The sequence below is a fragment of the Lepidochelys kempii genome, chromosome 14, assembly GCF_965140285.1.
Source record: "Lepidochelys kempii isolate rLepKem1 chromosome 14, rLepKem1.hap1, whole genome shotgun sequence".
Taxonomy (NCBI): domain Eukaryota; kingdom Metazoa; phylum Chordata; order Testudines; family Cheloniidae; genus Lepidochelys; species Lepidochelys kempii.
Genome location: NC_136393.1, coordinates 44,198,442 through 44,226,169, shown reverse-complemented (window position 1 = coordinate 44,226,169; position 27,728 = coordinate 44,198,442). Strand labels below are relative to the sequence as shown.

Below are 27,728 nucleotides of genomic sequence, written 5' to 3'. Positions count from 1 at the left end.
GCCTTGGGGAATATTTGACAAGCCAAGTGACAGAGAAGAGAAGAGCCTTCATCTAGAAGTGATACCTACACCCACTTTGTTTGCCAATCAGGATACAGTGTAAGGCCAGCATAGTTACTGAGGGTTTGTGCTCGGGGAATTGAGGCTCACTCGGGAGACATGCATTAGATAACCTTATACTGCTTGTGTGATTCATTCTCAAATAAACTCCTGTGCATTCACCATACTGGATCCGACTTTTCACTGGTTCTAGTAAACATTCTCCCCAGCGGTGGGTGGTTAAAGATCTGTTTCAATAAGACCCAGGTAGAATATCACTCAGGGCATGTCTACACTAAAATATTAAGTCAACCTAACTTATGTCGGCCTACAGCTGCCATGGTAACTGCATCACTTGTGCTGTCTGCACTTTGCTTCTTGTGTTGGCGGGGCATGTCCTCACCAGGGGCGCTCGTATTGATTGGACTGTGAGTGTGGGGCACCATGGAACGGCTCCTGGGAGCCAGTAGCAGTGGATGGAAGCTATGCAATGTCCACCGGAGCACTGGAACCAGTTGGAGCCAAGGGGCCATGCTCCCCCCCTTTTTAACATGGGCATTGTTTGAGCAGCAAGGGGCCAGGTGAACCCCCCAAACTGAAAGCCTTGGGCAGACGTGGAATGGTACCAACAGGGGCTGCGCTTCCTGGTCGGGGAGCTGAGAAGGTGATCAGCTCCCTCGATGTGAAGTGCAGCCCCTGCCAGCAGAGCCAGCTTCTTCCTGGTGGGGGAGTTGAAGTGGCCTTAGCCCCCGACCGGCAGTGAATCCCGATCCCTCTCAGTGGCCCCACCCCTGCTCCTCCTCCTCCTCTCCTTCAGCTCCCACCCCCTGGCCTGCCCTAAGTGATGTGCCCTGGGGGGCAAAGGAGTGGAGCACCTCCAGGGGAAACGAGAAGTCAGCACCTGTGTGGCACAGTATTGCCAACCCCCGGCATTTACAAAGCACAAGTCAGGCTCCTCAAAATCATGAAGTTGGTGTGGTCCTGCTTTGAGCAGGGGATTGGACTGGATGACCCTCCTGAGGTCTCTTCCTAATCTTCTGTGATTCTATGAAATGTAATCATAATAAACATTAGATTGTTTCTATTTGGGTTTTGGTTGCTCAGACCTGTAGGTGGCACTTGGGTCACTTTTTTTAGATTTTCTCTGCAACTGAGAGGGCGAGAATCTTCCGTTGCATAGAAAATGAAAGCCGAGAGTCTCACCTCATCCCATGCTTCCAGGAGCTGGGGCTTTTCAGGCCTGTCTGTAAAGGCCTATACTTTAAGAATTTCGGTGTATTCTTATCACGTGGCTAGTTATAAAGGTATAAAAGAAAGAATCAAAATCACTGTCTGCGGGTGTAAGGGCCTTCTCTCACAGTGACAGTCTGAGGCCTGTGCTTAGGCTAAGGCCTTTGGCTAAGCAGCAGAGGCAGCCATAAACTGGGACGCAAACGGTCACCTCCTCACATTCCAAACTAGTCACATTGAAATAAGGTGCTATTGGGCTAAAGATGGTTGAAGAAAACTTAGTTTGATAGCATCCTGTCTGGCAAGAAATCACTTCTCAATAAGTTGTGGTTGTGAAACCCTCATTTCTGTAAGTTTTATCTTTATGGCCCCCACTTTTCTATTGTTAATCTGTCTGGTTCTCTAATTCTTTCTGTCTGCTGTATAATTAATTTTGCTAGGTGTAAGTTAATTAGGGTAGTGGGATATAATTTGTTAGAGAATTATGTTACAATATGATAGGATTGGTCAGATAGATTTCAGTAAAATGATTGGTTAAGGTACAGCTGAGACTATTGCTATATAAATTAGGGGCAAACAGGAAGTAAGTTGGGATTCAAAAATAAGGAAAAAGGAGCTTGGATTTAAGCTTGGTGGAAGTTCACCCCAATAAACATTGAATTGTTTGCACCTTCGGACTTCGGATATTGTTGTTCTCTGTTCATGCGAGAAGGACCAGGGAAGTGAGAGGGTGAAGGAATAAACCCTCTAACAGGGCTTTAGCAAATGCACCAAATAGAATGAGACTCTTGATAAAATTATGAGAGATGGTGACACTGCTTGCATTAAGGCCTGTTTACATTGAGCAAGAGCAGCCTTAATGTAAATGAGAATCAGGCCTTTGAAACATGGACTCCAGATTAACAAAATTTTTAGCCTGTGAATTTAATATCCCTAGGCTTAGAAGGAATAGAGTTTATCAGTAAACGGTGATAAATGTTGATTTCACTGTACACACGCAAACCAATGACTATATATTTCCATTGACGATAATCACAATGTACAGTCACAAAAGGAACAGTGCTGCATGAGAACTTATTCGAGTTTGACTTAAGGAGAGTTATTTTGCATCTTTTCACATGTGATGTTGACAATTTGTGTTTTAATGGTTATAAAGCTTTAACTTTTTGAATCTCAATGTCTGCTGTCATTAAATAATTGTAGTCTGACTCGCTATTGTTTTATCCCCCACTAATTTCCCACAACTGTGAAAATTTAAATTGAGAAAAATATAAAAACAAAGCTTCAAACCCATCATATTCTGCAAGTATGAAAATTTCACTCAGTAAATAAAGAAAAATGCTTAAAAACAAACAGCAATATTATACATCAAAATTATAGACACACACATATACAATAGCTTGACTATCCTTCCTTAGAAACACACAGACCCTGCTCCTGCAAGCACATTGTGACAGGGGGATGCTGATGTCCTGTGAAGTCTCAGTGACTGTCCACAGGAGCAAAGAGCCATAGGGGCACATTTGATCACGTTCCACCCCAGATTTTAATTGTTAAAGCTACGTGCTCCCAGGCGCGTCCCCGGGGTGCCTGCATTCTTCCCCCTGCCCTCCTTCGCCCTCCTGGCCACTTTGTTATCAGTGGCTCGCTCCACCTCAGCAAACAGCCTGAGTCAGTTCCAGGAAGGGGAACCTGGTGACACTCAATTGTGTTGCAGGTGGAGCATATTTATGAGCTCAGAAAAGTGAAACTAACTCTGTTACACTGTCCAGGGGAAGCCATGGCTGCAGAGAATCCCATGGAAAGTCTGCAGGAACAAGCTACTTGTCCCATCTGTCTGGAGTATTTTAAAGACCCAGTGATAATAGAGTGTGGGCACTATTTCTGCCGAGCCTGCATCGCCCAGTGCTGGGAGGGACCCGATACAGCCGCCTCCTGCCCTCAGTGCAGAGCAACTGTGCAACAGAGAAACCTCAGGCCCAACAGGTGGCTGGAAAACCTGGTAGCAATAGCCAAATGGCTGAGTTTACGGGCAGCAAAGACAGCAGGAGGAGAGAGGATGTGTGGGGAACACCAGGAAACTCTGAAACTCTTCTGTGAAAAGGACCAAACCCCCATCTGTCTGGTTTGCTATCTATCCCGGGCTCACAGAACTCACACGGTGGTTTCCGTAGAAGAGGCAGCCCAGGAGTACAAGGTAGGGAATTTCTCTCAAGTTTAATGGGCAATAACTTTGGATTTTAATTACAGATTAATTTCACTGCAAGTTGCCTGTCACAAGTGTATCTACATCATGCAGCTCTGGCGGACTGGCAAGAAAGGCAAAAAAAAAAAAAAAATTCTTTAAAGATACCTGATTTGGGAAACTTTTATCTGAGTAGCTGAATCCTTGCCAAACCCAGCTTCCACTGGTGAAATAAAGGAACTTTTTATGAAATGAAAGCTGTTAAATGATCAGGGAAGCTGAGATCACAAGAGCTGCAGGCCTGTCTATGTGAGAGTGCTGCTTTCAGGCTGGAGAAGGGGAAGTTACAAGCTGTGGCTGTTATTACTGATTTGTATCATGGTTTATAATTGTTCTTATTTTTATTTGGCTCACAGCAGCCCTTACAGCTCTGAAATGAGATCTGTGCCGTGCACAAAACACACTGAGGGACAATCCCTCCCCTGAGCAGGTTGCAGACTAAGTAGACAAGAGAACGGGTGTGAAGGGAAACTGAGGCACAGAGAGGGAAGTGACTTGTCCAAGGTCACACAGCAGGTCAGTGGCAGAGTTGGGAATACACCCCAGGTATCCCAAGACCTAGTCCAGTGCCCAAACCACTGGGCAATAACTGCCACCCTAGCAGCAGCACTGAGCAGTGATAAAGTACAGACACTAGGAGGGAAAGATGCCTTAATAGAGGTCCCCGGGGAGCCCAGCAGGGAGAGGAGGTTTCCCACGGGGATTCTGAATTCCTATGTTGCTCCATGAGGGGTTAAACTCAGATACCGGCCTGCACTAGAGATGATCAATGTGCTAAACACTGTGTGGGACCCCGAGCACTTTGAGTCCACACACAAAAGGGCTCCAGAGAGTGCAGGCTCATTCCAAATACTACAAGGATTAGGCTTGATTGCAGCAGAACTAACCTTTGGGCGGTGTTGAGCGGGGTCATTCATCTGCTTTATTGTGTACGTAGGCGAGGACCAGCCAAAATGGTTCCATGAGTCCCACAATACAGCATTTTCAAACCTCCCAGAATCCACTGCTTCTGCCACCTTTACTAGGCAGTGGGACTGTAGGGATAGCTACCCAGAAGGCATTTCTATGAAAAGCATTCAAGATAGCACTAGGGCAAACCCCAACCATTCTTACCAAAAATCAGCCTGTCTAATGGGGTTTGTCTGTAATGCTTAGACCAGGTCTGTCCAGCCAGTGCAATCCCCAGGGCTTCAAGGCTGAAATTCAATTGGGAGTTGGGCTGCTTGGAGAATCCCAGCCCATATTTCGAGCCCTGGTGGTTTCTGGGATTTGTATCACTTTGTTAATCTTCTGAAAATCACATTAATTGATTCACTACCACATGACCCCAGTTTCCTGTTCTATGCTGTACTAGTTGTGATGTTGCACCCCATAATGCTTTATAGAAATATGCTTATGAATGTAAATATGCCATAAATGGAATATGTTTTATGCTACATATGCCATGTAACATATCTTTGCAAAGGTTATGTTCTACTGAATGTATTCATCCTATTCGTATGCATGTGTCATTTTTATATCTGAAGTTATGGGCTTGGCTCTTTGCTTGTATTTAAAGTGTTTCCTGTAGGAAGCACCTAAGGCAAATCTGGTCAACATAGTGTGAAGGGGTTATTCAAGTAATTGGGAGTACTTGGCTAACAATGGACCTTGATAGACACCAATCCACATCTGAGCTTTACTGGAAAGGTTCAAACTAGCATGTGGACAATGGCGTCAGCCTGTAAAGAACTGAGTCATGCATGGGCATGTGACTTGCCCATGTGACTCCAAAACTCCATCTTGTAGCTGTAATTCTACACAGGGGGAGAGAGGGGTTTCCACCCACAAGAGAGAGACTATATAAGCCCCTGGGAAACCCCTCCATTTTGTCTTCAGCTGGCTCAAGAGATCGCCTTTCCACCCCAAAGAGATGCCGTAAAGAAACTGGAACAAAGGACAGTAACTACAGGGGTGTGAGTGATGGCTGGACCCAGACTAGGAGGAAGTTCAGTCTGTAAAAGAAGCTTATTGGAACATCTGTGAGGGTGGGATTTACCTGCATTTAGTTTCTGACTGTATTAGGCTTAGACTTGCATGTTTTATTTTATTTTGCTTGGTAATTCACTTTGTTCTGTCTGTTATTACTTGGAACCACTTAAATCCTACTTTTTATGTTTAGTAAACCCACTTTTTACTTATTAATTAACCCAGAGCAAGTAATTAATTCCTGGGGGAGCAAACAGCGGTGCATATCTCTCTATCAGTGTTATAGAGGGCGAACAATTTATGAGTTTACCCTGTATGAGCTTTATACAGAGTAAAACAGATTTATTTGGGGTTTTGATCCCATTGGGAACTGGGTATCTGGGTGCTGGAGACGGGAGCACTTCTTAAGCTGTTTTCAGTTAAGCCTGCAGCTTTTGGGGGACGTGGTTCAGACCTGGGTCTGTGTTTGCAGCAGGCTGGCATGTCTGGCACAACCAGGCAAGGCACTGAAGTCCCAAACTGCCAGGGAAAACGGGCTTAGAGATAGTCCCAGCACATCAGGTGGCAGTCCCAAAGGGGTTTCTGTGACCCAACCCTTCACACTAGTAATTAATTAATAAATACCAATCAAGCTTGGATAATGGAGCTCTCTCTCTAATTACTAAAAAGACTGAATCTGAACTGGCAATAAGCCTGAATATGATACACTGCCAGTCTCCATTGTTAGGTTTAATTTCTTTGGTGGCCCTGGTGTCATCAACCGATTAGGACCAACATTCACCTTCGGTTTGGGTGGGAAAACATCCCCTTACACACCCCTCTCATCTCTCAAAATAAAACCTCCCAAATCATCTCTGTTTCTACAGGGAAAAATCCTGGCCCATTTGAAGACTCTGAGGGAAGAGAGAGAAAAGCTGCTGGGATTAAAAGAGACTGGAGAGAAGAAAAGCCGGAAGTATCTGGTAGGTGCCTGTTGTTATTAACCGGCAGGGACTGACCCTGGGAGGTCTGTTTGGAAGGAGACTCCTGTGTGGCCTTGGTGAACGTGGGCTTGTGTGTGTTCCTCCATGATCCTAGATTTTCTGTGTTAGGTTCATGTGCAGAATCTAAGCTTTCATCTCAGTGAATGAGTTAATTTCTAGCCCTTGTGACTTTCCCTGTGTCTGCGTCATTTCTTGCGTTGGTGAATTCTTTGATTCCTTTTTTCCCTTGGAACTTCTGTCAGTGTAATGCTGAGTCCTGCCTCCTGCTGCTCTAGGTCTCCATGCTCAGAGGCCATTGATAACACAATGTCCTGACCACCTCAGAAATGGAAACATCCCTTTTTAGAGACACTGTTGAGAAATGAAAAAGATGAGAGAGAATCCTCTCCCAAGTGACCACAGGGGAGAGTCAAGTGTCAGAAATTTTAGGGTTTGAAAGGAAATTCTCCCCTCTGCACACTCAGCACTCGATGGAAGGACCCCACGCTGCTTCCTTGTCCCTGACCAGCCCTTTCCCTGTTGCTTTACAGAAACACATAGAAAAGGAGAGGCAGAAAATTGTGTCTGAATTTCAGCAACTGTGGCAGTTCCTGGAGGAACAAGAGCGACTCCTGCTGGCCCAGCTGGAAAAGCTAGAAGAGGTGACTGTGAAGATACAGAAGGAAAATATCACCAAACTCTCTGAGGAGATTTCCTGTCTCAGCAAGTTGATCAGTGACCTGGAGGGGAAGTATAAGAAGCCAGCGAATGAATTCCTGCAGGTGAGACTGAGTTAGAAATACTCCAGATCCCACCACAGGGACAGGACAGCTCCTAAAACATGAGCACAGGAGTCCAGCAATCAGAGACCACCGTGTAATTCCATGTGTGCATTCCTGAAATGTGAATGACCATTGGTCATTGCAGAGTCACAGACACATAGATATTAAGAGAGACAAAAGCCCCATTACTTCAGTGAATATATGGCAATGTAGTCAGGGCAGGGCCTCTCTTCCCCATATTTCAAAATCCCTTTCTTGGAAAATTAAGTGTGTCAGGTGAGACTTTTTTCAGAGTAGCAGCCGTGTTAGTCTGTATCTGTAAAAAGAAAAGGAGGACTTGTGGCACCTTAGAGACTCGCAAATTTATTAGAGCATAAGCTTTCGTGAGCTACAGCTCACTTCATCGGATGAGCTGTAGCTCATGAAAGCTCATGCTCTAATAAATTTGTTAGTCTCTAAGGTGCCACAAGTCCTCCTTTTCTTTTTTCAGGTGGGACTGAAATTCTTTCCCTCTCTCTCTCCTCTAGGATCTCAGAAGCACCTTGAGCAGGTACGTGGCTCTCTCTCACATCCCCTCACACTTCACAATGCTGAGAAAAATCTTGGTGGTGATGTTAGCACCGCATCTCCCCAGGGCGCTACAGCAAAATGTGTGGGGAAGGTCATATTCTGGATACAAATCTCTCTGATCCATTTAATCCTGAGATTCTCACCCTTTTATAGAAGACTCTGGAATTCTCCATTCAGTGGGAAAAACTGACCTCCAGTATTTCCAAGAGATGTCACATCCCTGGGGGACTGGCTGTCTCAGGATTGTTGGGATGGAATATGGGCCTGTCACTGCTGGGGCCCTGGTTACCATTCAGCCCAGAGCAGCCATGGTCAAGAGTCTTTCCCACCTGAGGAATGTGTGAAGAGCTGTGTGGAATGAGCTGGGGGAGGGGGGACTCAGTCTAGTTCCAAGTTGACAGATTTCTACAACACTTAACAAGGAAACCTCCTGTCCCTCAGAGCATGGAGGCCAAAGAGTGAACTTGCTATAGAGACTCATGTCCCCTTTTGTCCCCAGAGCTGGTCCTTTGGGGGGAAGGTTGCATGGCCATGGTTTGTGTTGCATCTGCACTAAGGCTGGGAGAAGTAGAGGAATTCTGACTCTAGGCCTTTTAGAACAGCAACTGACTAGCAACAACTTATAATGCGTCACTAATTGAAATAGAACCATGTGAAATGTTTTCTCTCCAGGTGTGAGAAGGGGAAGTTCCAGCAGTCAGTGAAGATTTCTCCTGAGCTGGAAAAGAGGCTCTGTGATTTCTCCCAGAAAACTGGTGCTCTAATGGAGACTCTGAGGAAGTTCAAAGGTACAAAGAAGGAATCTGTGGGGGTGGAGGGATGAGGGCGGGGAATTAGGATAAGCCTCTGAGATTGAGGGAGGAGAATGGTTCTGGCCAACTGGTTCATAATTAGATGACACTTCTATTTAATTGTTGGGTGAGAATGTCACACAGTTGGGGTCCAAGTCACTCAGGTGGATTAATTCAAACCTTTATTTCTACCACAAACATGCCTTGCCATTACAATTACTATGAGAGTACGTAATGACAGACATACTGAAAGAAATATTACCCAGTTACTGGGGTGGAGGATAGGTTGTCCCAGGCCCCACAGCCCCCTAAGGACAGCCCTACCTGGGGCATAGGTGGGTCACAGGGGATTTCTCCTATGATGCTCCGACTACCCTCTTACAATGTCTGACATATTATACACATCCATATTATATATTTATTAGTTCTTCTTCGAGTGATTGCTCTCAACCACCCAGGCAGGGGGTCAGTGGAATGCTCCTCTCTGGTCCCACACTCAGAAGGGGACCAGACACCGCACGTCCATCCTCATCCTCCCTGGATGAGGCCATTATGGCGCCCCCTTCTCCTGTTCCCCAGGAGGATACACAGGCCCACCAAGGGCTCCTGAAAAGAGTGGCCTCAAGCCTCAACTTACAGACTGAGGAGGTTGAGGAGCCCTTGGACTCCCTCTTTGATGTCCTCTCAGCCACAGTGCTGGCTAGGGTGGCCCTCCTGCTCCATAAGGGGGTGACAAAAATCTCCACTGCCCTATGGCAGACCCCATCTTCTTTGCCCCCCATCTCTAAGAGGGAAGAGCGGAAATATTTTGTGCCCACCAAGGGGCACAATATCTGTACACTCACCCTCCCGCAACTCCCTTGTGGTCAAGGCAGTCAACCACAAGGAGCACCAAGGCCAGCCCATGCCCACCCCAAAGAATAAGGACTCAAGGAGGCTGGACTTGTTAGGCAGAAAGCTTCATTCCTCTTCAAGCTTTCAGCTGAGGGTGGCAAACCACCAAGCCCTGCTGGGCAGATATGATTTTAACTTGTGGTGGTCAATGCCTAAGTTTACGGACTCCCTCCAGGAACGTGACAGGAAAGAGTACAAGGTCCTGGTGGAGGAGGGCACCGCTGCTGCCAGAGCAGCCCTTCAGGCAGCCTTGGACGCGTCAAACATGGCAGCAAGAACCATGGCTTCTGCAGTGTCCATGCGGAGGGCGTCGTAGCTACTCTTGTCCAGGCTGTCCAATGAGGCACAGAGCTCCCTGGAGGACCTCCCCTTCGACAGCAAGGCCCTGTTCGCAGAGCAAACAGACATAAAATTACACCGGTCTCAAGGACTCTTGCATGGCCTTAAAGACTCTTGGCCTCTATGTCCCGGCCCCGGCCAGGACCAAGTTTAAGTCTCAGCAGGTCCCCAGCCAAGCCACCCACTCCTGGCACGAACCTTCTTACAGGAAATCTAGAACCTATAAGAAGCATTCACAGTGGCAGGCTCAGTCCGCCCCCCAACCTGGCCCCTCTAAGGGCAAGCAGGTGGGTAAGTGCACATTTTGATGGGACACCTGGGGATGACTTACCAGTCTGCACTAGGGATCCCCCCACCCTACCCTTCTCCAACCATCTCTACACACTCCTCCCAGAGTGGTCACTGCTGACCTCAGGCCGCTGGGTACTCAACACCATCTCCCGGGGCCATACCCTCCAATTTCTTTCAACTCCACCTACCCACCCTCCCTCCCTCCCTGTCCCACATCAGAGACCCCTCTCAGGAGAGTCTGCTCGAGCAAGAGGTGTGGCAGCTCCTTCACCTAGGAGTGGTGGAGATGGTGCTTGCAGAGTTCAGGAACAAAGGTTACTACTCCAACTATTTCCTTAGCCCAAAGACCAAAGGGGGTCTCAAGCCCATCCTGGACCTGTGAGGGCTAAACCAATACATGGTAAAACTCAAGTTCTGTGTGGTCTCCCGGGCCTCCGTTATTCCCTTCCTGGATCCCCGAGACTCATACGCTGCCCTCCATCTCCAAGATGCGTACTTTCACATTCACATATTCGAGGGACACAGATGTTTCCTCTGCTTCATGGTAGGAGAGGAACACTACCAGTTCACCGACCTCCCGTTTGGCTTCTCAACAGCACCCAGAGTCTTCACAAGTGTATGTCTGTGGTGGCAGCCTACCTCAAACGTCGGGGGGGTCCAGATCTTCCCCTATCTTGACAACTGGTTGGTCAAAGGCAGCTCCAGGTCACAGGTACAGGACCATGTAACACTCCTCCTGCCCATGTGCACCGCACTGGGGCTGTTGGTAAACAACATCAAATCTACGTTGGTATCGGTACAACGAATAGAGCTCATTGGCGCAATTCTCGATGCGACATCGGCCAGAGCTTCTCTTCCTCCGGACAGGTTCGAAACCTTGAGGGATCTCATTAGGGGTTTCCTGTGACAACGGCCAGGGAGTGCCTCCAGCTCCTGGGCCACATGGCAGCATGCATGTACGTGGTACGCCATGCCAGACTCAGAATGAGGCCCCTTCAGCTCTGGTTGGCCTCGACGTTCTCCCAGTCTGGAGACAGGTTGGACAAAGTCCTCACCATGCCTGAGACCATACTTGCCTCCCTCCTTTGGTGGACCACCCCGGAGAACAAGCTCCAAGGGGTCCCGTTCAGGAGCCACTCCCCCACCATAGAATTGGTGCATCGGACTTGGGGTGGGGAGCCCGTGTCAGAGACCTCCAGACCCAAGGCTTGTGGTCTGCGCAGGAACTGGGCCTGCACATAAACATCAAAGAACTCTGAGCAGTCTGTCTGGCCTGCATGGCTTTTCACTAGTGCCTTGCAGGCGGGGTAGTCAGAGTTCTCATGGACAACACGGCCTTGATGTTCTACACCAACACGCAAGTCAGAGCCCGCTCTATAGCCCTCTGCCTGGAAGCCCTCCTGCTGTGGGATTTCTGCATCACCCACAATATCGACTTGGAAGTCTACCACTTACCTGGCATCCAGAACTCTCGAGGTGGATCACCTGAGCTGGGACTTCTCCTCCCAGCACGAGTGGTTGCTGCATCTGGAGGTGGCTCACATGATCTTCCAAACGTGGGGCACTCCCCAAGTGGACCTCTTTGTGACCAGGCAGAACCGCCGGTACCCCCAGTTTTGCTCCAGGAGAGTCCTGGGCAAGGGCGTGATCTCCGACGCCTTCCTTCTGTCCTGGTTGGGCCAGCTGCTATATGCCTTTCCTCCAATTCTGTTGATCAGCAAGGTCCTGCAAAAAATCAAGCTGGACAAGGCTCACATCCTCATGATTGCCCTGGCATGGCCTAGACAACACTGGTACAGGACTCTGACGGACCTGTCCGTTGCCCCACCCATGGCTGCTGCTGGGCCACCCAAACCTTCTCTGTCAGGACCAAGTCACCTCATCCACCCCAACCTTGCAGCCCTCCACCTCATGGCATGGATGCTCAATGGTTAGACCAAGAGGAAAGGACCTGTTTGGAGGGTGTCCAGCAAGCCTTCCTGGAAAGCAGGAGGCCCTCCACGCATCAGGCTTATCTGGCAAAATGGTCAAAGTTCTCTTGATGGGCCGCCAATCCTGGCGTCTCACCAGTGGCTGCTCCCCTCCAGCTAATACTGGATTACCTCCTTCATCTAAGAGCCCAGGGTCTAGCGCCCTCGTTCGTCAAAGTGCACCTGGCAGCCGTATCCGCTTTCCACCAGCCTGTGCAAGGCCACACACATAGGTGGCCAGTTATATGGGCCCGTGGTGCCTGGGCACCAGGAATATTCCTGGCCCGGGACCCGGCTCCAGCAATGTTTGGGACCGTGTCTCTCCCACGGCCCCACCTGCTGCCCCCGAGCGCTTCTCCCCCGCACGTCCCCCAGGTGATTTAAAATGGCCCAGGGCCCCCACCCACCACCGGCAGCACAGCGGGGCTGAGTGGCTTCCTGCCTGCTCACTCCTTGTGGCTGTTGGCCCCTCCCTGTGGCCCCTGGGCAGGGTGGGACGGGGCTGGGTCTCTGCCTGCTGCCCCCATCCCAAGCACTCCTGTGGCCAATAGGAAGCTGCAGGGGCAGACCCTGGGGGTAGCAGAACATGGAGACCCGCCCCCAGCCCACCCCGCCTAGGAGCCCCAGGTAAACGCCGCATCCCCCACCTCCTCCCAGAGTCTGCACCCCTTACCCCCTTCCCACACCTCCCCTCCTGCCCCCAAACTCCCTCACCGAGCCTGCACCCTGCCCCAGCCCAGAGCCTGCACCCAAACTTCGTCCCAGAGTCTGCACCTCTCACCCCTCCTCCTGCACCCCCTGTCCCAGCCCAGAGCCTACATCCCTCACCCCCTCCTCTGGCACCAGTCCACAACCTGTACCCAAACTGCCTCCCAGATCCTGCACCCCCACCCCCTTCCCATACATCCTGTCCTGGCCACGAACTCCTTTCCAGAGCCTGCCCCCAAACTCTGTCCCGAAGCCTGCACCCCTCACCCCCTGCCCCAGAGCCTGCAGCCCACACCCCCTCCTCCTGCATGGAAAGTAGCCTTTCTCATGGCAATCACTTCAGCTAGGAGAGTCTCAGAGCTTTGGGCCTGACCTCCGAACCCCCATATACGTTTTTTCATAAAGACAAGGTCCAGTTCTGCCCACACCTTTCATTCCTCCCCAAAGTAGTCTCAGCCTATCATATGGGCCAGGATAGCTTCCTTCTAGTCCTCTGTCCCAAGCCTCACGCATCTAGTGAGGAGTGCCGTCTCCACATGCTAGATGTGAGAAGGGCCCTGGCTTTTTACCTGGAATGGACAAAACCGTTCAGGAAATCTACACAGTTGTTTATCGCCACGGCTGAAGGAATGAAGGGTCGACCTATCTCCACTCAGCAGCTCTCTAGCCGGATCACTTTGTGTACCCGTACATGTTACGACCTGGCGGGAGTCCCCCCGTCGCCAACTGTGAGAGTGCACTCTACAAGGGAACAAGCCTCGTCCGCTGCCTTTCTGGCTCACGTCCCTATTCGAGACGCTTGTAAAGCTGCAACATGGTCATCGGTGCACACATTCACCTCGCATTATGCGATCACCTCCCAGACGCCGTGTTGGGCAGGGCAGGGCTCCGTCCCAAGTGTCTGTGAACTCCTACCTACCGCCAACAGGTATAGCTTGGGAATCACCTACTGCGGAATACACATGAGCAATCACGTGAAGAAGAAAAGAGAGTTACCTTTTCTGTAACTGGTTTCAGAGTGGTAGCCATGTTAGTCTGTATCAGCAAAAAGAACGGGGAGGACTTGTGGCACCTTAGAGACTAACAAATTTATTTGAGCAAAAGCTTTCATGGGCTAAAACCCACTTCATTGGATGCATGCAGTGGAAAATACAGTAGGAAGATATATATACAGAGAACATAAAAAAATGGGTGTTGCCATACAGACTATAATGAGAGTGATCAATTAAGGGGAGCTATTATCAGCAGGAGAAAAATCTTTTGTAGTGATAATCAGGATGGCCCATTTCAAACAGTTGACAAGAAGGTGTGAGTGACAGTAGTGGGGGGAAATAAGCATGGGGAAATAGTTTTACTTTGTGTAATGACACATCCATTCGTAGTCTTTATTCAAGCCTAATTTAATGGTGTCCAGTTTGCAAATTAATTCCACCTCAGCAGTCTCTTGTTAGTCTGTTTTTGAAGGTTTTTTTGTTGTAATATTGCGACTTTTAGGTCTGTAATCGAGTGACCAGGGAGATTGAAGTGTTCTCTGAATAGTTTTTGAATGTTGACAGGTTTCAGAGGAACAGCCGTGTTAGTCTGTATTCGCAAAAAGAAAAGGAGTACTTGTGGCACCTTAGAGACTAACCAATTTATTTGAGCATGAGCTTTCGTGAGCTACAGCTCACTTCATCAGATGTATACCGTGGAAACTGCAGCAGACTTTATATACACACAGAGAATATGAAACAATACCTCCTCCCACCCCACTGTCCTGCTGGTAATAGCTTATCTAAAGTGATCAACAGGTGGGCCATTTCCAGCACAAATCCAGGTTTTCTCACCCTCCACCCCCCCACACAAATTCACTCTCCTGCTGGTGATAGCCCATCCAAAGTGACAACTCTTTACATAATTAAGTCGGGCTATTTCCTGCATAGATCCAGGTTTTCTCACATCCCCCCACCCCCATACACACACAAACTCACTCTCCTGCTGGTAATAGCTCATCTAAACTGACCACTCTCCAAGTTTAAATCCAAGTTAAACTAGAACATCTGGGGGGGGGGGGGGTGGTAGGAAAAAACAAGAGGAAACAGGCTACCTTGCATAATGACTTAGCCACTCCCAGTCTCTATTTAAGCCTAAATTAATAGTATCCAATTTGCAAATGAATTCCAATTCAGCAGTTTCTCGCTGGAGTCTGGATTTGAAGTTTTTTTGTTTTAAGATAGCGACCTTCATGTCTGTGATTGCGTGACCAGAGAGATTGAAGTGTTCTCCGACTGGTTTATGAATGTTATCATTCTTGACATCTGATTTGTGTCCATTTATTCTTTTACGTAGAGACTGTCCCGTTTGACCAATGTACATGGCAGAGGGGCATTGCTGGCACATGATGGCATATATCACATTGGTGGATGTGCAGGTGAACGAGCCTCTGATAGTGTGGCTGATGTTATTAGGCCCTGTGATGGTGTCCCCTGAATAGATATGTGGGCACAATTGGCAACGGGCTTTGTTGCAAGGATAAGTTCCTGGGTTAGTGGTTCTGTTGTGTGGTATGTGGTTGTTGGTGAGTATTTGCTTCAGGTTGCGGGGCTGTCTGTAGGCAAGGACTGGCCTGTCTCCCAAGACTTGTGAGAGTGTTGGGTCATCCTTTAGGATAGGTTGTAGATCCTTAATAATGCGTTGGAGGGGTTTTAGTTGGGGGCTGAAATAACAGAACGCCACTAGCGGTCACCTTCAGCCCCCAACTAAAACCCCTCCAACGCATTAAGGATCTACATGGCATACTGTGGGGCCATGGGGGTACCCATAGCAGTGCCACTGACTTGAAGGTATACATTGTCCCCAAATGTGAAATAGTTATGGGTGAGGACAAAGTCACAAAGTTCAGCCACCAGGTTTGCCGTGACATTATCAGGGATACTGTTCCTGACGGCTTGTAGTCCATCTTTGTGTGGAATGTTGGTGTAGAGGGCTTCAACATCCATAGTGGCCAGGATGGTGTTTTCTGGAAGATCACCGATGGATAGTAGTTTCCTCAGGAAGTCAGTGGTGTCTCGAAGATAGCTGGGAGTGCTGGTGGCGTAGGGCCTGAGGAGGGAGTCTCCATAGCCAGACAATCCTGCTGTCAGGGTGCCAATGCCTGTGGTGATGGGGCATCCAGGATTTCCAGGTTTATGGATCTTGGGTAGCAGATTAAACTAAATTAAATTAGTCTTGAATAAAGACTGGGAGTGGATGGGTCATTACACAAAGTAAAACTATTTTCCCATGTTTATTTTCCCTGCCCTACTCTCACTCACACCTTCTTGTCAACTGTTGGAAATGGGCCATCCTGATTATCACTACAAAAGGTTTTTTTCTCCTGCTGATAACAGCTCACCTTAATTGATCACTCTTGTTATAGTCTGTATGGCAACACCCATTTTTTCATGTTCTCTGGGTGTATATATACATCTCCCTACTGTATTTTCCACTGCATGCATCCAATGAAGTGGGTTTTAGCCCACAAAACTTATGCTCAAATAAATGTGTTAGTCTCTCAGGGTATGTCTACACTACGAAATTAGGTCGAATTTATAGAAATCAGTTTTGTAGAAAGCGTTTTTATACAGTCGATTGTGTGTGTCCCCACACAAATGCTCTAAGTGCATGTAGTCGGCGGAGTGTGTCCACAGTTCCGAGGCAACCGTTGACTTCCGGAGCGTTGCACTGTGGGTAGCTATCCCACAGTTCCCACAGTCTCCACCGCCCATTTGAATTCTGGGTAGAAATCCCAGTGCCTGATGGGGCTAAAGCATTGTCATGGGTGATTCTGGGTACATATTGTCAGGCCCCCGTTCCCTCCCTCCTTCCATGAAAGCAAGGGCAGACAATCGTTTTGCACCTTTTTTCTTGAGTTACCTGTGCAGATGCCACACCATGGCAAGCATGGAGCCCGCTCAGCAAACTGTCACCGTATGTCTCCTGGGTGCTGGCAGACGTGGTACTGCATTGCTACACAGCAGCAGTTTATTGCCTTTTGGCAGCAGACAGTGCTGTATGACTGGTAGCTGTCATCGACGTAGTCCTGGGTGCTCTTTTAACCGGGCACCTGGGTAAACATGGGAGTGACTCAGCCAGGTCATTTCCCTTTTAAGTTTCGTCTCATGGCGATTCAGTCCTACCGGCAGTGTACTATCTTTTAACCTCCAGCCAGCAGAAGATGATGGCTAGTCGTCATACTGCACCGTCTTCTGCCGAGCACCCAGGAGATGACGACGGCTAGCGGTCGTACTGCACAGTCTGCTGCCAGCAAGATGTACAAAGATAGATGAAGTGGATCAAAACAAGAAATAGACCAGATTTGTTTTGTATTCATTTTCTCCTTCCTCCCTCTGTGAAATCAACGGTATGCTAAACCCAGTTTTGAGTTCTGTCCTTGAGGGGGCCATTCTGTTTCTTGCAAACCCACCCCCTTTGTTGATTTTAATTCCCTGTAAGCCAACCCTGTAAGCCATGTCGTCAGTCGCCCCTCCCTCTGTCAGGGCAATGGCAGACAATCGTTCCGTGCCTTTTTTCTGTGCGGACGCCATACCATGGCAAGCATGGAGCCTGCTGAGATCACTTTGGCAATTAGGAGCACATTAAACACCACACGCATTATCCAGCAGTATATGCAGCACCAGAACCTGGCAAAGCAATACCGGGTGAGTAGGCAATCTCAGCGCGGTGACGAGAGTGATGAGGACATGGACACAGACTTCTCTCAAAGCATGGCCCCTGGCAATGCATGCATCATGGTACTAATGGGGCAGGTTCATGCGGTGGAACGCCGATTCTGGGCTCGGGAAACAAGCACAGACTGGTGGGACCGCATAGTTTTGCAGGTCTGGGACGATTCCCAGTGGCTGCGAAACTTTCGCATGTGTAAGGGCACTTTCATGGAACTTTGTGACTTGCTTTCCCCTGCCCTGAGGTGCAAGAATACCAAGATGAGAGCAGACCTCACAGCTGAGAAGCGAGTGGCAATAGTCCTGTGGAAGCTTGCAATGCCAGACAGCTACCGGTCAGTCGGGAATCAATTTGGAGTGGGCAAATCTACTGTGGGGGCTGCTGTGATGCAAGTAGCCAACGCAATCAAAGATCTGCTGATATCAAGGGTAGTGACCCTGGGAAATGTGCAGGTCATAGTGGATGGCTTTGCTGCAATGGGATTCCCTAAATGTGGTGGGGCCATAGACGGAACCCATATCCCTATCTTGGCACCGGAGCACCAAGCCGACGAGTACATAAACTGCAATAGATACTTTTCAATAGTGCTGCAAGCTCTGGTGGATCACAAGGGACGTTTCACCAACATCAACGTGGGATGGCCGGGAAAGGTACATGACGCTCGCATCTTCAGGAACTCTGGTCTGTTTCAAAAGCTGCAGGAAGGGACTTTATTCCCAGACCAGAAAATAACCATTGGGGATGTTGAAATGCCTATAGTTATCCTTGGGCATCCAGTCTACCCCTTAATGCCATGGCTCATGAAGCCTGGACAGTAGTCAGGAGCTGTTCAGCTACAGGCTGAGCAAGTGCAGAATGATGGTAGAATGTGCATTTGGAGGTTTAAAAGCGCGCTGGTGCAGTTTACTGACTCGGTTAGACCTCAACAAAACCAATATTCCCATTGTTATTACTGCTTGCTGTGCGCTCCCCAATATCTGAGAGAGTAAGGGGGAGACATTTATGGTGGGGTGGGAGGTTGAGGCAAATTGCCTGGCTGCTGGTTATGCACAGCCAGACACCAGGGTGGTTAGACAGGCACAGGAGGGCGCTGTGCACATCAGAGAAGCTTTGAAAACCAGCTTCATGACTGGACAGGCTACAGTGTGAAAGTTGTTTGTTTCTCCTTGATGAAACCCCCCGTCCCTTGGTTCACTCTACTTCCCTGTAAGCTAACCACCCTCCCCTCCTCCCTTCGATCACCGCTTGCAGAGGCAATGAAGTCATTGTTGCTTCACATTCATGCATTCTTTATTCATTCATCACACAAATAGTGGGATAACTACCAAAGTAGCCCGGGAGGGATGGTGGAGGAGAGAAGCACCAGGAGGGGTGGTGGAGGGGGAAGGACAAGTCCTCACAGCACTTTAAAAGTTTAAAACTGATTGAATGCCAGCCTTCTGTTGCTTGGGCAATCCTCTGGGGTGGAGTGGCTGGGTGGCCAGAGGCCCCCCCACCGTATTCTTGGGCGTCTGGGTGTGGAGGCTATGGAACTTGGGGAGGAGGGCGGTTGGTTACACAGGGGCTGTAGTGGCGGTCTGTGCTCCTGCTGCCTTTCCTGCAGCTCAACCATACACTGGAGCATATTACTTTGATCCTCCAGCAGCCTCAGCATTGAATCCTGCCTCCTCTCATCATGCTGCTGCCACCTTCCAGCTTCAGCCCTGTCTTCAGCCTGCCACTTACTCTCTTCTGCCCGCCACCTCTCCTCCCAGTCATTTTGTGCTTTCCTGCACTCTGACATTGTCTGCCTCCACGCATTCCTCTGTGCTCTGTCAGTGCGGGAGGACAGCCTGAGCTCAGAGAACATTTCATCACGAGTGCGTTTTTTTCACCTTCTGATCTTTGCTAGCCTCTGGGAAGGAGAAGATCCTGTGATCATTGAAACACATGCAACTGGTGGGGAAAAAAAAGGGGACAGTGGTATTTAAAAAGACACATTTTATAGAACAATGGGTACACTCTTTCACGGTAAACCTTGCTGTTAACATTACATACGTAGCACATGTGCTTTCGCTCCAAGGTTGCATTTTGCCTCCCCACAGTGTGTGGCTAGGCCCTCCCCCGTCCCCGTGGCTAACAGCGGGGAACATTCCTGTTCAGCTACAGGCAAACAGCCCAGCAGGAATGGGCACCTCTGAATGTCCCCTTCAGAAAAGCACCCTATTTCAACCAGGTGACCATGAATGATATCACTCTCCTGACGATAACACAGAGAGATAAAGAACGGATAAAGAACACCAGCAAACACACACTGCAAGGCTTTGTTCTACAATGATTCCAGGGCACCTCTGAATGTCCCCTTCAGAAAAGCACCCTATTTCAACCAGGTGACCATGAATGATATCACTCTCCTGACGATAACACAGAGAGATAAAGAACGGATAAAGAACACAAGCAAACATACACTGCAAGGCTTTGTTCTACAATGATTCCAGAGTACGTGCTACTGGCTTGGAGTGTGGCTGTTACTCTGAAACCTGTCCTACCATGGTGGATGGAATAAGGTTGCCCTCCCCAGAAACCTTTTACAAAAGCTTTGTGAGTACATCCAGGAGAGCCACGAATGCCAGGGCAAATTAATCATTAAACATGCTTGCTTTTAAACCATGTATAGTATTTTAAAAGGTACACTCACCAGAGGTCCCTTCTCCGCCTGTTGGGTCTGGGAGGCAGCCTTGGGTAGGTTCGGGGGGTACTGGCTCCAGGTCCAGGGTCAGAAACAGTTCCTGGCTGTCGGGAAAACCGGTTTCTCCGCTTGCTTGCTGTGAGCTATCTACAACCTCATCATCATCATCTTCCTCGTCCTCAAAACCTGCTTCCGTGTTGCCTCCATCTCCATTGAAGGAGTCAAACAACACGGCTGGGGTAGTGGTGGCTGAACCCCCTAAAATGGCCTGCAGCTCATCATAGAAGTGGCATGTTTGGGGCTCTGACCCAGCGTGGCCGTTCGCCTCTCTGGTTTTCTGGTGGGCTTGCCTCAGCGCCTTAAGTTTCACGCGGCACTGCTTCAGGTCCCTGTTTTGGTCTCTGTCCTTCATGCCCTGGGAGATTTTGACAAATGTTTTGGCATTTCAAAAACTGGATCGGAGTTCTGATAGCACGGATTCCTCTCCCCATACAGCGATCAGATCCCGTACCTCCCGTTCGGTCCATGCTGGAGCTCTTTTGCGATTCTGGGACTCCATCATGGTCACCTGCAGCTTGCCAAGCTGGCCAAACATGAAATTGAAATTCAAAAGTTCGCGGGCCTTTTCCTGTCTACCTGGCCAGTGCATCTGAGTTGAGAGTGCTGTCCAGAGCGGTCACAATTGAGCACTCTGGGATAGCACCCAGAGGCCAATACCGTCTAATTGTGTCCACAGTACCCCAAATTCGACCCGGCAAGGCCGATTTCAGCGCTAATCCCCTTGTCGGGGGTGGAGCAAGGAAATCGATTTTAAGAGCCCTTTAAGTTGAAAAAAAGGGCTTCGTCGTGTGGACGGGTGCAGGGTTAAATCGATTTAATGCTGCTAAATTCGACCTCAACTCCTAGTGTGGACAAAGGCCACAAGTACACCTCGTTCTTTTTTCTGAAACTGGTGTTCTTTGAGATGTGTTCCTCGTGTCCATTCCACATCCCACCCTCCTTCCCCACTGTCAGAGTTGTCCGGCAAGAAGGAACTGAGGATTGGGGGAGTGCACAGCGCCCCTTATATTGCGCCATGGAGGCGCTGCCCTATGGGTACTGCTAGGGGAAAAACTTCCATTAATAGTGCATATGGCGAGCACGCACACCTACTGTGAAATGGATGTGAGCAACACATCTCGAAGAACACCAGTTATGGAAAAGGTAACTGTCTTTTCTTTTCCAATCACCTTTGAGTGTTATGAATATTAAGCACCTTTTATAACTCAGACTACACATGCATGAGCTTTTTAAAAGCAGGGCTTTTGCTGTCAAAGCTATTTTCATGTCTCTATTCTCTTCTCTGCATAGGTGTTGCAGACTTTGCTAACTGCTCCTTTGGGTGTCTGTTGCATGGTCAAAACATCTCTTTGTCCTACATAGCAACTTATGAACACATCACTTAATAACAAGGCAATTTAAGGCAACATTTCCTTTTGCCAAGCAAACTGCTAACCAGAGTCCAGGCCAAAGCTAAGTCAGTCAGTATAAACGCTCCATCTCGGTCTGTCCAAAAGCTGGCCCCAGCCCATCACTGGGTTCTGGTCCCGTACGGCAGCTAGTCTGGGCCAAATGGGCTGCAGGGAAGGAGAAAGCCCCTCCCCCCCGGTGAGGGATCCCTCCAGCACAGGAGCCTCTTGTGTCTCCTCCCCAGCAGCTGCAGGCAGAAGGCGTGTTCCTGAGAGGGCTGGGAATGGGGTGGGGGTGGCGAGGGCGGGTGGAAAAGGGAGGGGGGGTGGACGAGGGACAGAGGGAGGTGGGCAGTGTAAAGCTGGGCCTCTGACACTGCACGCTGGGCAAGGCACACAGGGGCCATTGTCAGAGGGAGGTAGCTCTGTCTGGCTTCAGAACTTCCTCAGCCTGGGCCAAAGTCTGCACCAGCCCCTGCAGCCACTGAACAGCGGAGTCACAAATGGCCCCTCCCCTCTTTCCTTTTGCCAGGGGTGAATCTGGCTCACTGAACCACCTTCTCTGAGCCTCACTTTCCACATTGAAAAAATGATTTTATTATTATTCCTATATCTGCCTATGAAGGACAAGGCCCCATCGTGCTGGTCATGCTAGAGAAACTGAGTAAACAGACTCACAATTAGAGCCAGGATTTCACAGCCTCTTAACAGCCCATTAGTGTCAAAGGGACCAAAGTGGGTAAAATTACTTTTATGCCAAAGTCTTTGTATGATCTGGGTCTAGATTACTATAAAAGGCAGTAAGTGAATGAGACAAACCAACTGGAGTCTGAAGGGTGGGAGGGGATGATGAGGGAAAAGTAAATCTCTGTTACAGATTGTGTGTCCTGAGATGGTTGTGAGGCTTCATGGAAGATCATGTTGCTGCCATTACTGGGAGAGGCCTGAATGAGAGAGGAAATAGAAGGTTTCAGAACTTTTTATATTAAATACCTGAATGTGTCTCGATCTGGTTCTTTATCATAATTAAAACACAGGTCTATGAGTTCAGAGTGAGGTTGTCATTATAGATATGAGAGCCTGACATCTCGTCTCTTTTCTCCTTTCCTGCTCCAGACGCTCTGCCATATGAAGTGGAGACAAAAAGAGGGGAACCCCTAGGAGCACACAGACTGGGTGAGTTTGCAGCTGGAGATTGTCTTTAAATTATGAGAAAATTCCAGTGAAAACATCTTCATGAGATTGTAGCTAAAGTTACCAAACAAACCAACAGTGGCCATGGCACACAGAGCCCTAAAACACACTGAACAGCGAGGAGATCCAGGGCCACAGGAACAAGGTGGACCAGGGGGGCATGCCCCCACCCCCAATTTTTAACATGGGCATAGTTTGGTGGCAGGAGGCCAAGTTTCCCCCAAACCTCAAGCCTTGGGCAGGCGTGGAGCATCGCAGACAGTGCTTCATGTTGGGGCAGCTGATCAGCTCTCCGCTGCCCACAGCTCCAGCCTCTTCCCAGTGCTGGCCCCTCTCAGTTGCCCCACCCCTGCTCCTCTTCCCCTGAGGCCCTGCCTCCTGGCCAGGCCAAAAACTAGAGCCAGGCTGCCACTGGGGAGCTGCACTGGGGAGCCCTGCATCCTCCACCTGCTCTGGGTGACGCACTCTGGAGAGTGGGGATATTGGGGGGGAGGGATAGCTCAGTGGTTTGAGCATTGGCCTGCTAAACCCAGGGTTGTGAGTTCAATCCTTGAGGGGGCCATTTAGGGATCTGGGGCAAAAATTGGGGATTGGTCCTGCTTTGAGCAGGGGGTTGGACTAGATGATCTCCTGAGGTCCCTTCCAACCCTGATATTCTATGATTCTATGGGCCAAGGGCTGCTCTCTGTGCCCCCAGATCTCTGCCCAGGCCAGGTGGAGGGACAGGGGCTCTCCACATAGAATCATAGAATCATAGAATATCAGGGTTGGAAGGGACCCCAGAAGGTCATCTAGTCCAACCCCCTGCTCAAAGCAGGACCAATTCCCAGTTAAATCATCCCAGCCAGGGCTTTGTCAAGCCTGACCTTAAAAACCTCTAAGGAAGGAGATTCTACCACCTCCCTAGGTAACGCATTCCAGTGTTTCACCACCCTCTTAGTGAAAAAGTTTTTCCTAATATCCAATCTAAACCTCCCCCACTGCAACTTGAGACCATTACTCCTCGTTCTGTCATCTGCTACCATTGAGAACAGTCTAGAGCCATCCTCTTTGGAACCCCCTTTCAGGTAGTTGAAAGCAGCTATCAAATCCCCCCTCATTCTTCTCTTCTGCAGGCTAAACAATCCCAGCTCCCTCAGCCTCTCCTCATAACTCATGTGTTCCAGTCCCCTAATCATTTTTGTTGCCCTTCGCTGGACTCTCTCCAATTTATCCACATCCTTCTTGAAGTGTGGGGCCCAAAACTGGACACAGTACTCCAGATGAGGCCTCACCAATGTCGAATAGAGGGGAACGATCACGTCCCTCGATCTGCTCGCTATGCCCCTACTTATACATCCCAAAATGCCATTGGCCTTCTTGGCAACAAGGGCACACTGCTGGCTCATATCCAGCTTCTCGTCCACTGTCACCCCTAGGTCCTTTTCCGCAGAACTGCTGCCTAGCCATTCGGTCCCTAGTCTGTAGCTGTGCATTGGGTTCTTCCGTCCTAAGTGCAGGACCCTGCACTTATCCTTATTGAACCTCATCAGATTCCTTTTGGCCCAATCCTCCAATTTGTCTAGGTCCTTCTGTATCCTATCCCTCCCCTCCAGCGTATCTACCACTCCTCCCAGTTTAGTATCATCCGCAAATTTGCTGAGAGTGCAATCCACACCATCCTCCAGATCATTTATGAAGATATTGAATAAAACCGGCCCCAGGACCGACCCCTGGGGCACTCCACTTGATACCGGCTGCCAACTAGACATGGAGCCATTGATCACTACCCGTTGAGCCCGACAATTTAGCCAGCTTTCTACCCACCTTATAGTGCATTCATCCAGCCCATACTTCCTTAACTTGCTGACAAGAATACTATGGGAGACCGTGTCAAAAGCTTTGCTAAAGTCAAGAAACAATACATCCACTGCTTTCCCTTCATCCACAGAACCAGTAATCTCATCATAAAAGGCGATTAGATTAGTCAGGCATGACCTTCCCTTGGTGAATCCATGCTGGCTGTTCCTGATCACTTTCCTCTCATGCAAGTGCTTCAGGATTGATTCTTTGAGGACCTGCTCCATGATTTTTCCAGGGACTGAGGTGAGGCTGACTGGCCTGTAGTTCCCAGGATCTTCCTTCTTCCCTTTTTTAAAGATTGGCGCTACATTAGCCTTTTTCCAGTCATCCGGGACTTCACCGGTTCGCCACGAGTTTTCAAAGATAATGGCCAGTGGCTCTGCAATCACAGCCGCCAATTCCTTCAGCACTCTCGGATGCAACTCGTCCGGCCCCATGGACTTGTGCACGTCCAGCTTTTCTAAATAGTCCCTAACCGCCTCTATCTCCACAGAGGGCTGGCCATCTCTTCCGCATTTTGTGATGCCCAGCGCAGCAGTCTGGGAGCTGACCTTGTTAGTGAAAACAGAGGCAAAAAAAGCATTGAGTACATTAGCTTTTTCCACATCCTCTGTCACTAGGTTGCCTCCCTCATTCAGTAAGGGGCCCACACATTCCTTGGCTTTCTTCTTGTTGCCAACATACCTGAAGAAACCCTTCTTGTTACTCTTGACATCTCTGGCTAGCTGCAGCTCCAGGTGCGATTTGGCCCTCCTGATAACATTCCTACATGCCCGAGCAATATTTTTATACTCTTCCCTGGTCATATGTCCAACCTTCCACTTCTTGTAAGCTTCTTTTTTATGTTTAAGATCCGCTAGGATTTCACCATTAAGCCAAGTTGGTCGCCTGCCATATTTACTATTCTTTCGACTCATCGGGATGGTTTGTCCCTGTAACCTCAACAGGGATTCCTTGAAATACAGCCAGCTCTCCTGGACTCCTTTCCCCTTCAAGTTAGTCCCCCAGGGGATCCTGGCCATCCGTTCCCTGAGGGAGTCGAAGTCTGCTTTCCTGAAGTCCAGGGTCCGTATCCTGCTGCTTACCTTTGTTCCCTGCGTCAGGATCCTGAACTCAACCAACTCATGGTCACTGCCTCCCAGATTCCCATCCACTTTTGCTTCCCCCACTAATTCTACCCGGTTTGTGAGCAGCAGGTCAAGAAAAGCACCCCCCCTAGTTGGCTCCTCTAGCACTTGCGCCAGGAAATTGTCCCCTACGCTTTCCAAAAACTTCCTGGATTGTCTATGCACCGCTGTATTGCTCTCCCAGCAGATATCAGGAAAATTAAAGTCACCCATGAGAATCAGGGCATGCGATCTAGTAGCTTCCGTGAGCTGCCGGAAGAAAGCCTCATCCACCTCATCCCCCTGGTCCGGTGGTCTATAGCAGACTCCCACCACTACATCACTCTTGTTGCACACACTTCTAAACTTAATCCAGAGACACTCAGGTTTTTCTGCAGTTTCGTACCGGAGCTCTGAGCAGTCATACTGCTCCCTTACATACAGTGCTACTCCCCCACCTTTTCTGCCCTGCCTGTCCTTCCTGAACAGTTTATAACCATCCATGACAGTACTCCAGTCATATGAGTTATCCCACCAAGTCTCTGTTATTCCGATCACGTCATAGTTCCTTGACATCACCAGGACCTCCAGTTCTCCCTGCTTGTTTCCAAGGCTTTGTGCATTTGTATATAAGCACTTGAGATAACCTGTTGATCGCCCCTCATTGCCAGTATGAGGCAGGAGCCCTCCCCTCACAGACATTCCTGCCTGTGCTTCCTCCCGGTATCCCGCTTTCCCACTTACCTCAGGGCTTTGGTCTCCTTCCCCCGGTGAACCTAGTTTAAAGCCCTCCTCACTAGGTTAGCCAGCCTGCTGGCAAAGATGCTCTTCCCTCTCTTCGTAAGATGGAGCCCGTCTCTACCCAGCACTCCTCCTTCATGGAACACCATCCCATGGTCAAAGAAACCAAAGCCTTCTCTCCGACACCATCTGCGTAGCCATTCGTTGACTTCCACGATTCGACGCTCCCTACCTAGGCCTTTTCCTTCCACGGGGAGGATGGACGAGAACACCACTTGCGCCTCCAACTCCTTTATTCTTCTTCCTAGAGCCACATAGTCCGCAGTGATCCGCTCAAGGTCATCCACAGGGGCCAAGGTTCTCAGCCTGGCCAGGGGGTGGGGCTTCAGCAGGAAGAGGAGAAGTGGGGCGGGGCTATGGAGGGGGTGGGGCCACAGACAGCAGGACTTTGTGACCCCCGCAACATCTCTCAAGCTTCCAGCACTCCTGGGGAGATCCCAAAGTGAAGTCAAACACTCCTAACAACAAACTTAGTGCTGCGTTCAGGCCCACGGATGAAATGATGCTGCGTTCATGCCCTCTCATTCTCACTGAGCAGCACCCGAACAGAGCTCTCTCCCCTGAGGGCTGCCACATCCCTCTGCTTTACCCAGAAACTCCTCATCGCCCTTCTCCAACATCCAGCCTTTCCTCTGGTCAGGGCTGGGCTCGCCCATTGGAGCTGCTTCCTGGGTTGGGGAGATGCGCTACCTCTGAGGCTGGCAGCTCCTCCCTTCTCTCTGGGCTGGGGATGGGGCTACCCGCACCCTATGCCACTTCCAACTCATTGGTCTTAAGCAGCTCTTCCCCTGCACTGCACCTTCCTCTCTGTTCCCTGGCCTGGGACTGGAGGCTTCATTAGGGGAGGGAGCTTCTCGCCGGGGTTTAAAGCTGGTACCTGCCTCCTCCGTTCCCTCCTCACCAAACGCTTCTGATACCTTCCTGCCTGTGTCTCTGCTGCTGGGAAATGAGCAGCCCCAGCAGAGGGAACAGGGAGCTGAAGCTTCTGCAAGCAAATGAGAAACAGAGTGAGGAGCTTCAGTGACACCTCTGCTCAGCCTCAGACCGCCAGGACAGAGGCAGCTTTCTGGGATCCAGGCCTGTCCCAGCCAGAACAGGGCTGCTGGAGAGTGTGAGAAATGGCCCCAGCCTCCCTCAGGGCTGAGCTCTGCCCCTAACACTCTGATTCTCTTTCTC

General features: G+C 49.5%; 2 protein-coding genes across 3 annotated transcripts in view; both read left to right on the top strand.

The window, feature by feature from the left end:
- LOC140898034 (uncharacterized) overlaps window positions 1–27,728 on the top strand; it is a 302,273-nt gene that overhangs the window by 74,523 nt on the left and 200,022 nt on the right. The window lies entirely within an intron of this gene.
- The window catches only part of LOC140898057 (uncharacterized), a 51,790-nt gene that overhangs the window by 23,540 nt on the left and 522 nt on the right, over window positions 1–27,728 (top strand). Inside the window, 6 exon segments of the mRNA XM_078848370.1 lie at window positions 2,972–3,466; window positions 6,349–6,444; window positions 6,996–7,226; window positions 7,754–7,776; window positions 8,469–8,584; window positions 22,726–22,785. Coding sequence (XP_078704496.1) covers window positions 2,972–3,466; window positions 6,349–6,444; window positions 6,996–7,226; window positions 7,754–7,776; window positions 8,469–8,584; window positions 22,726–22,785 — 1,021 coding nt within the window.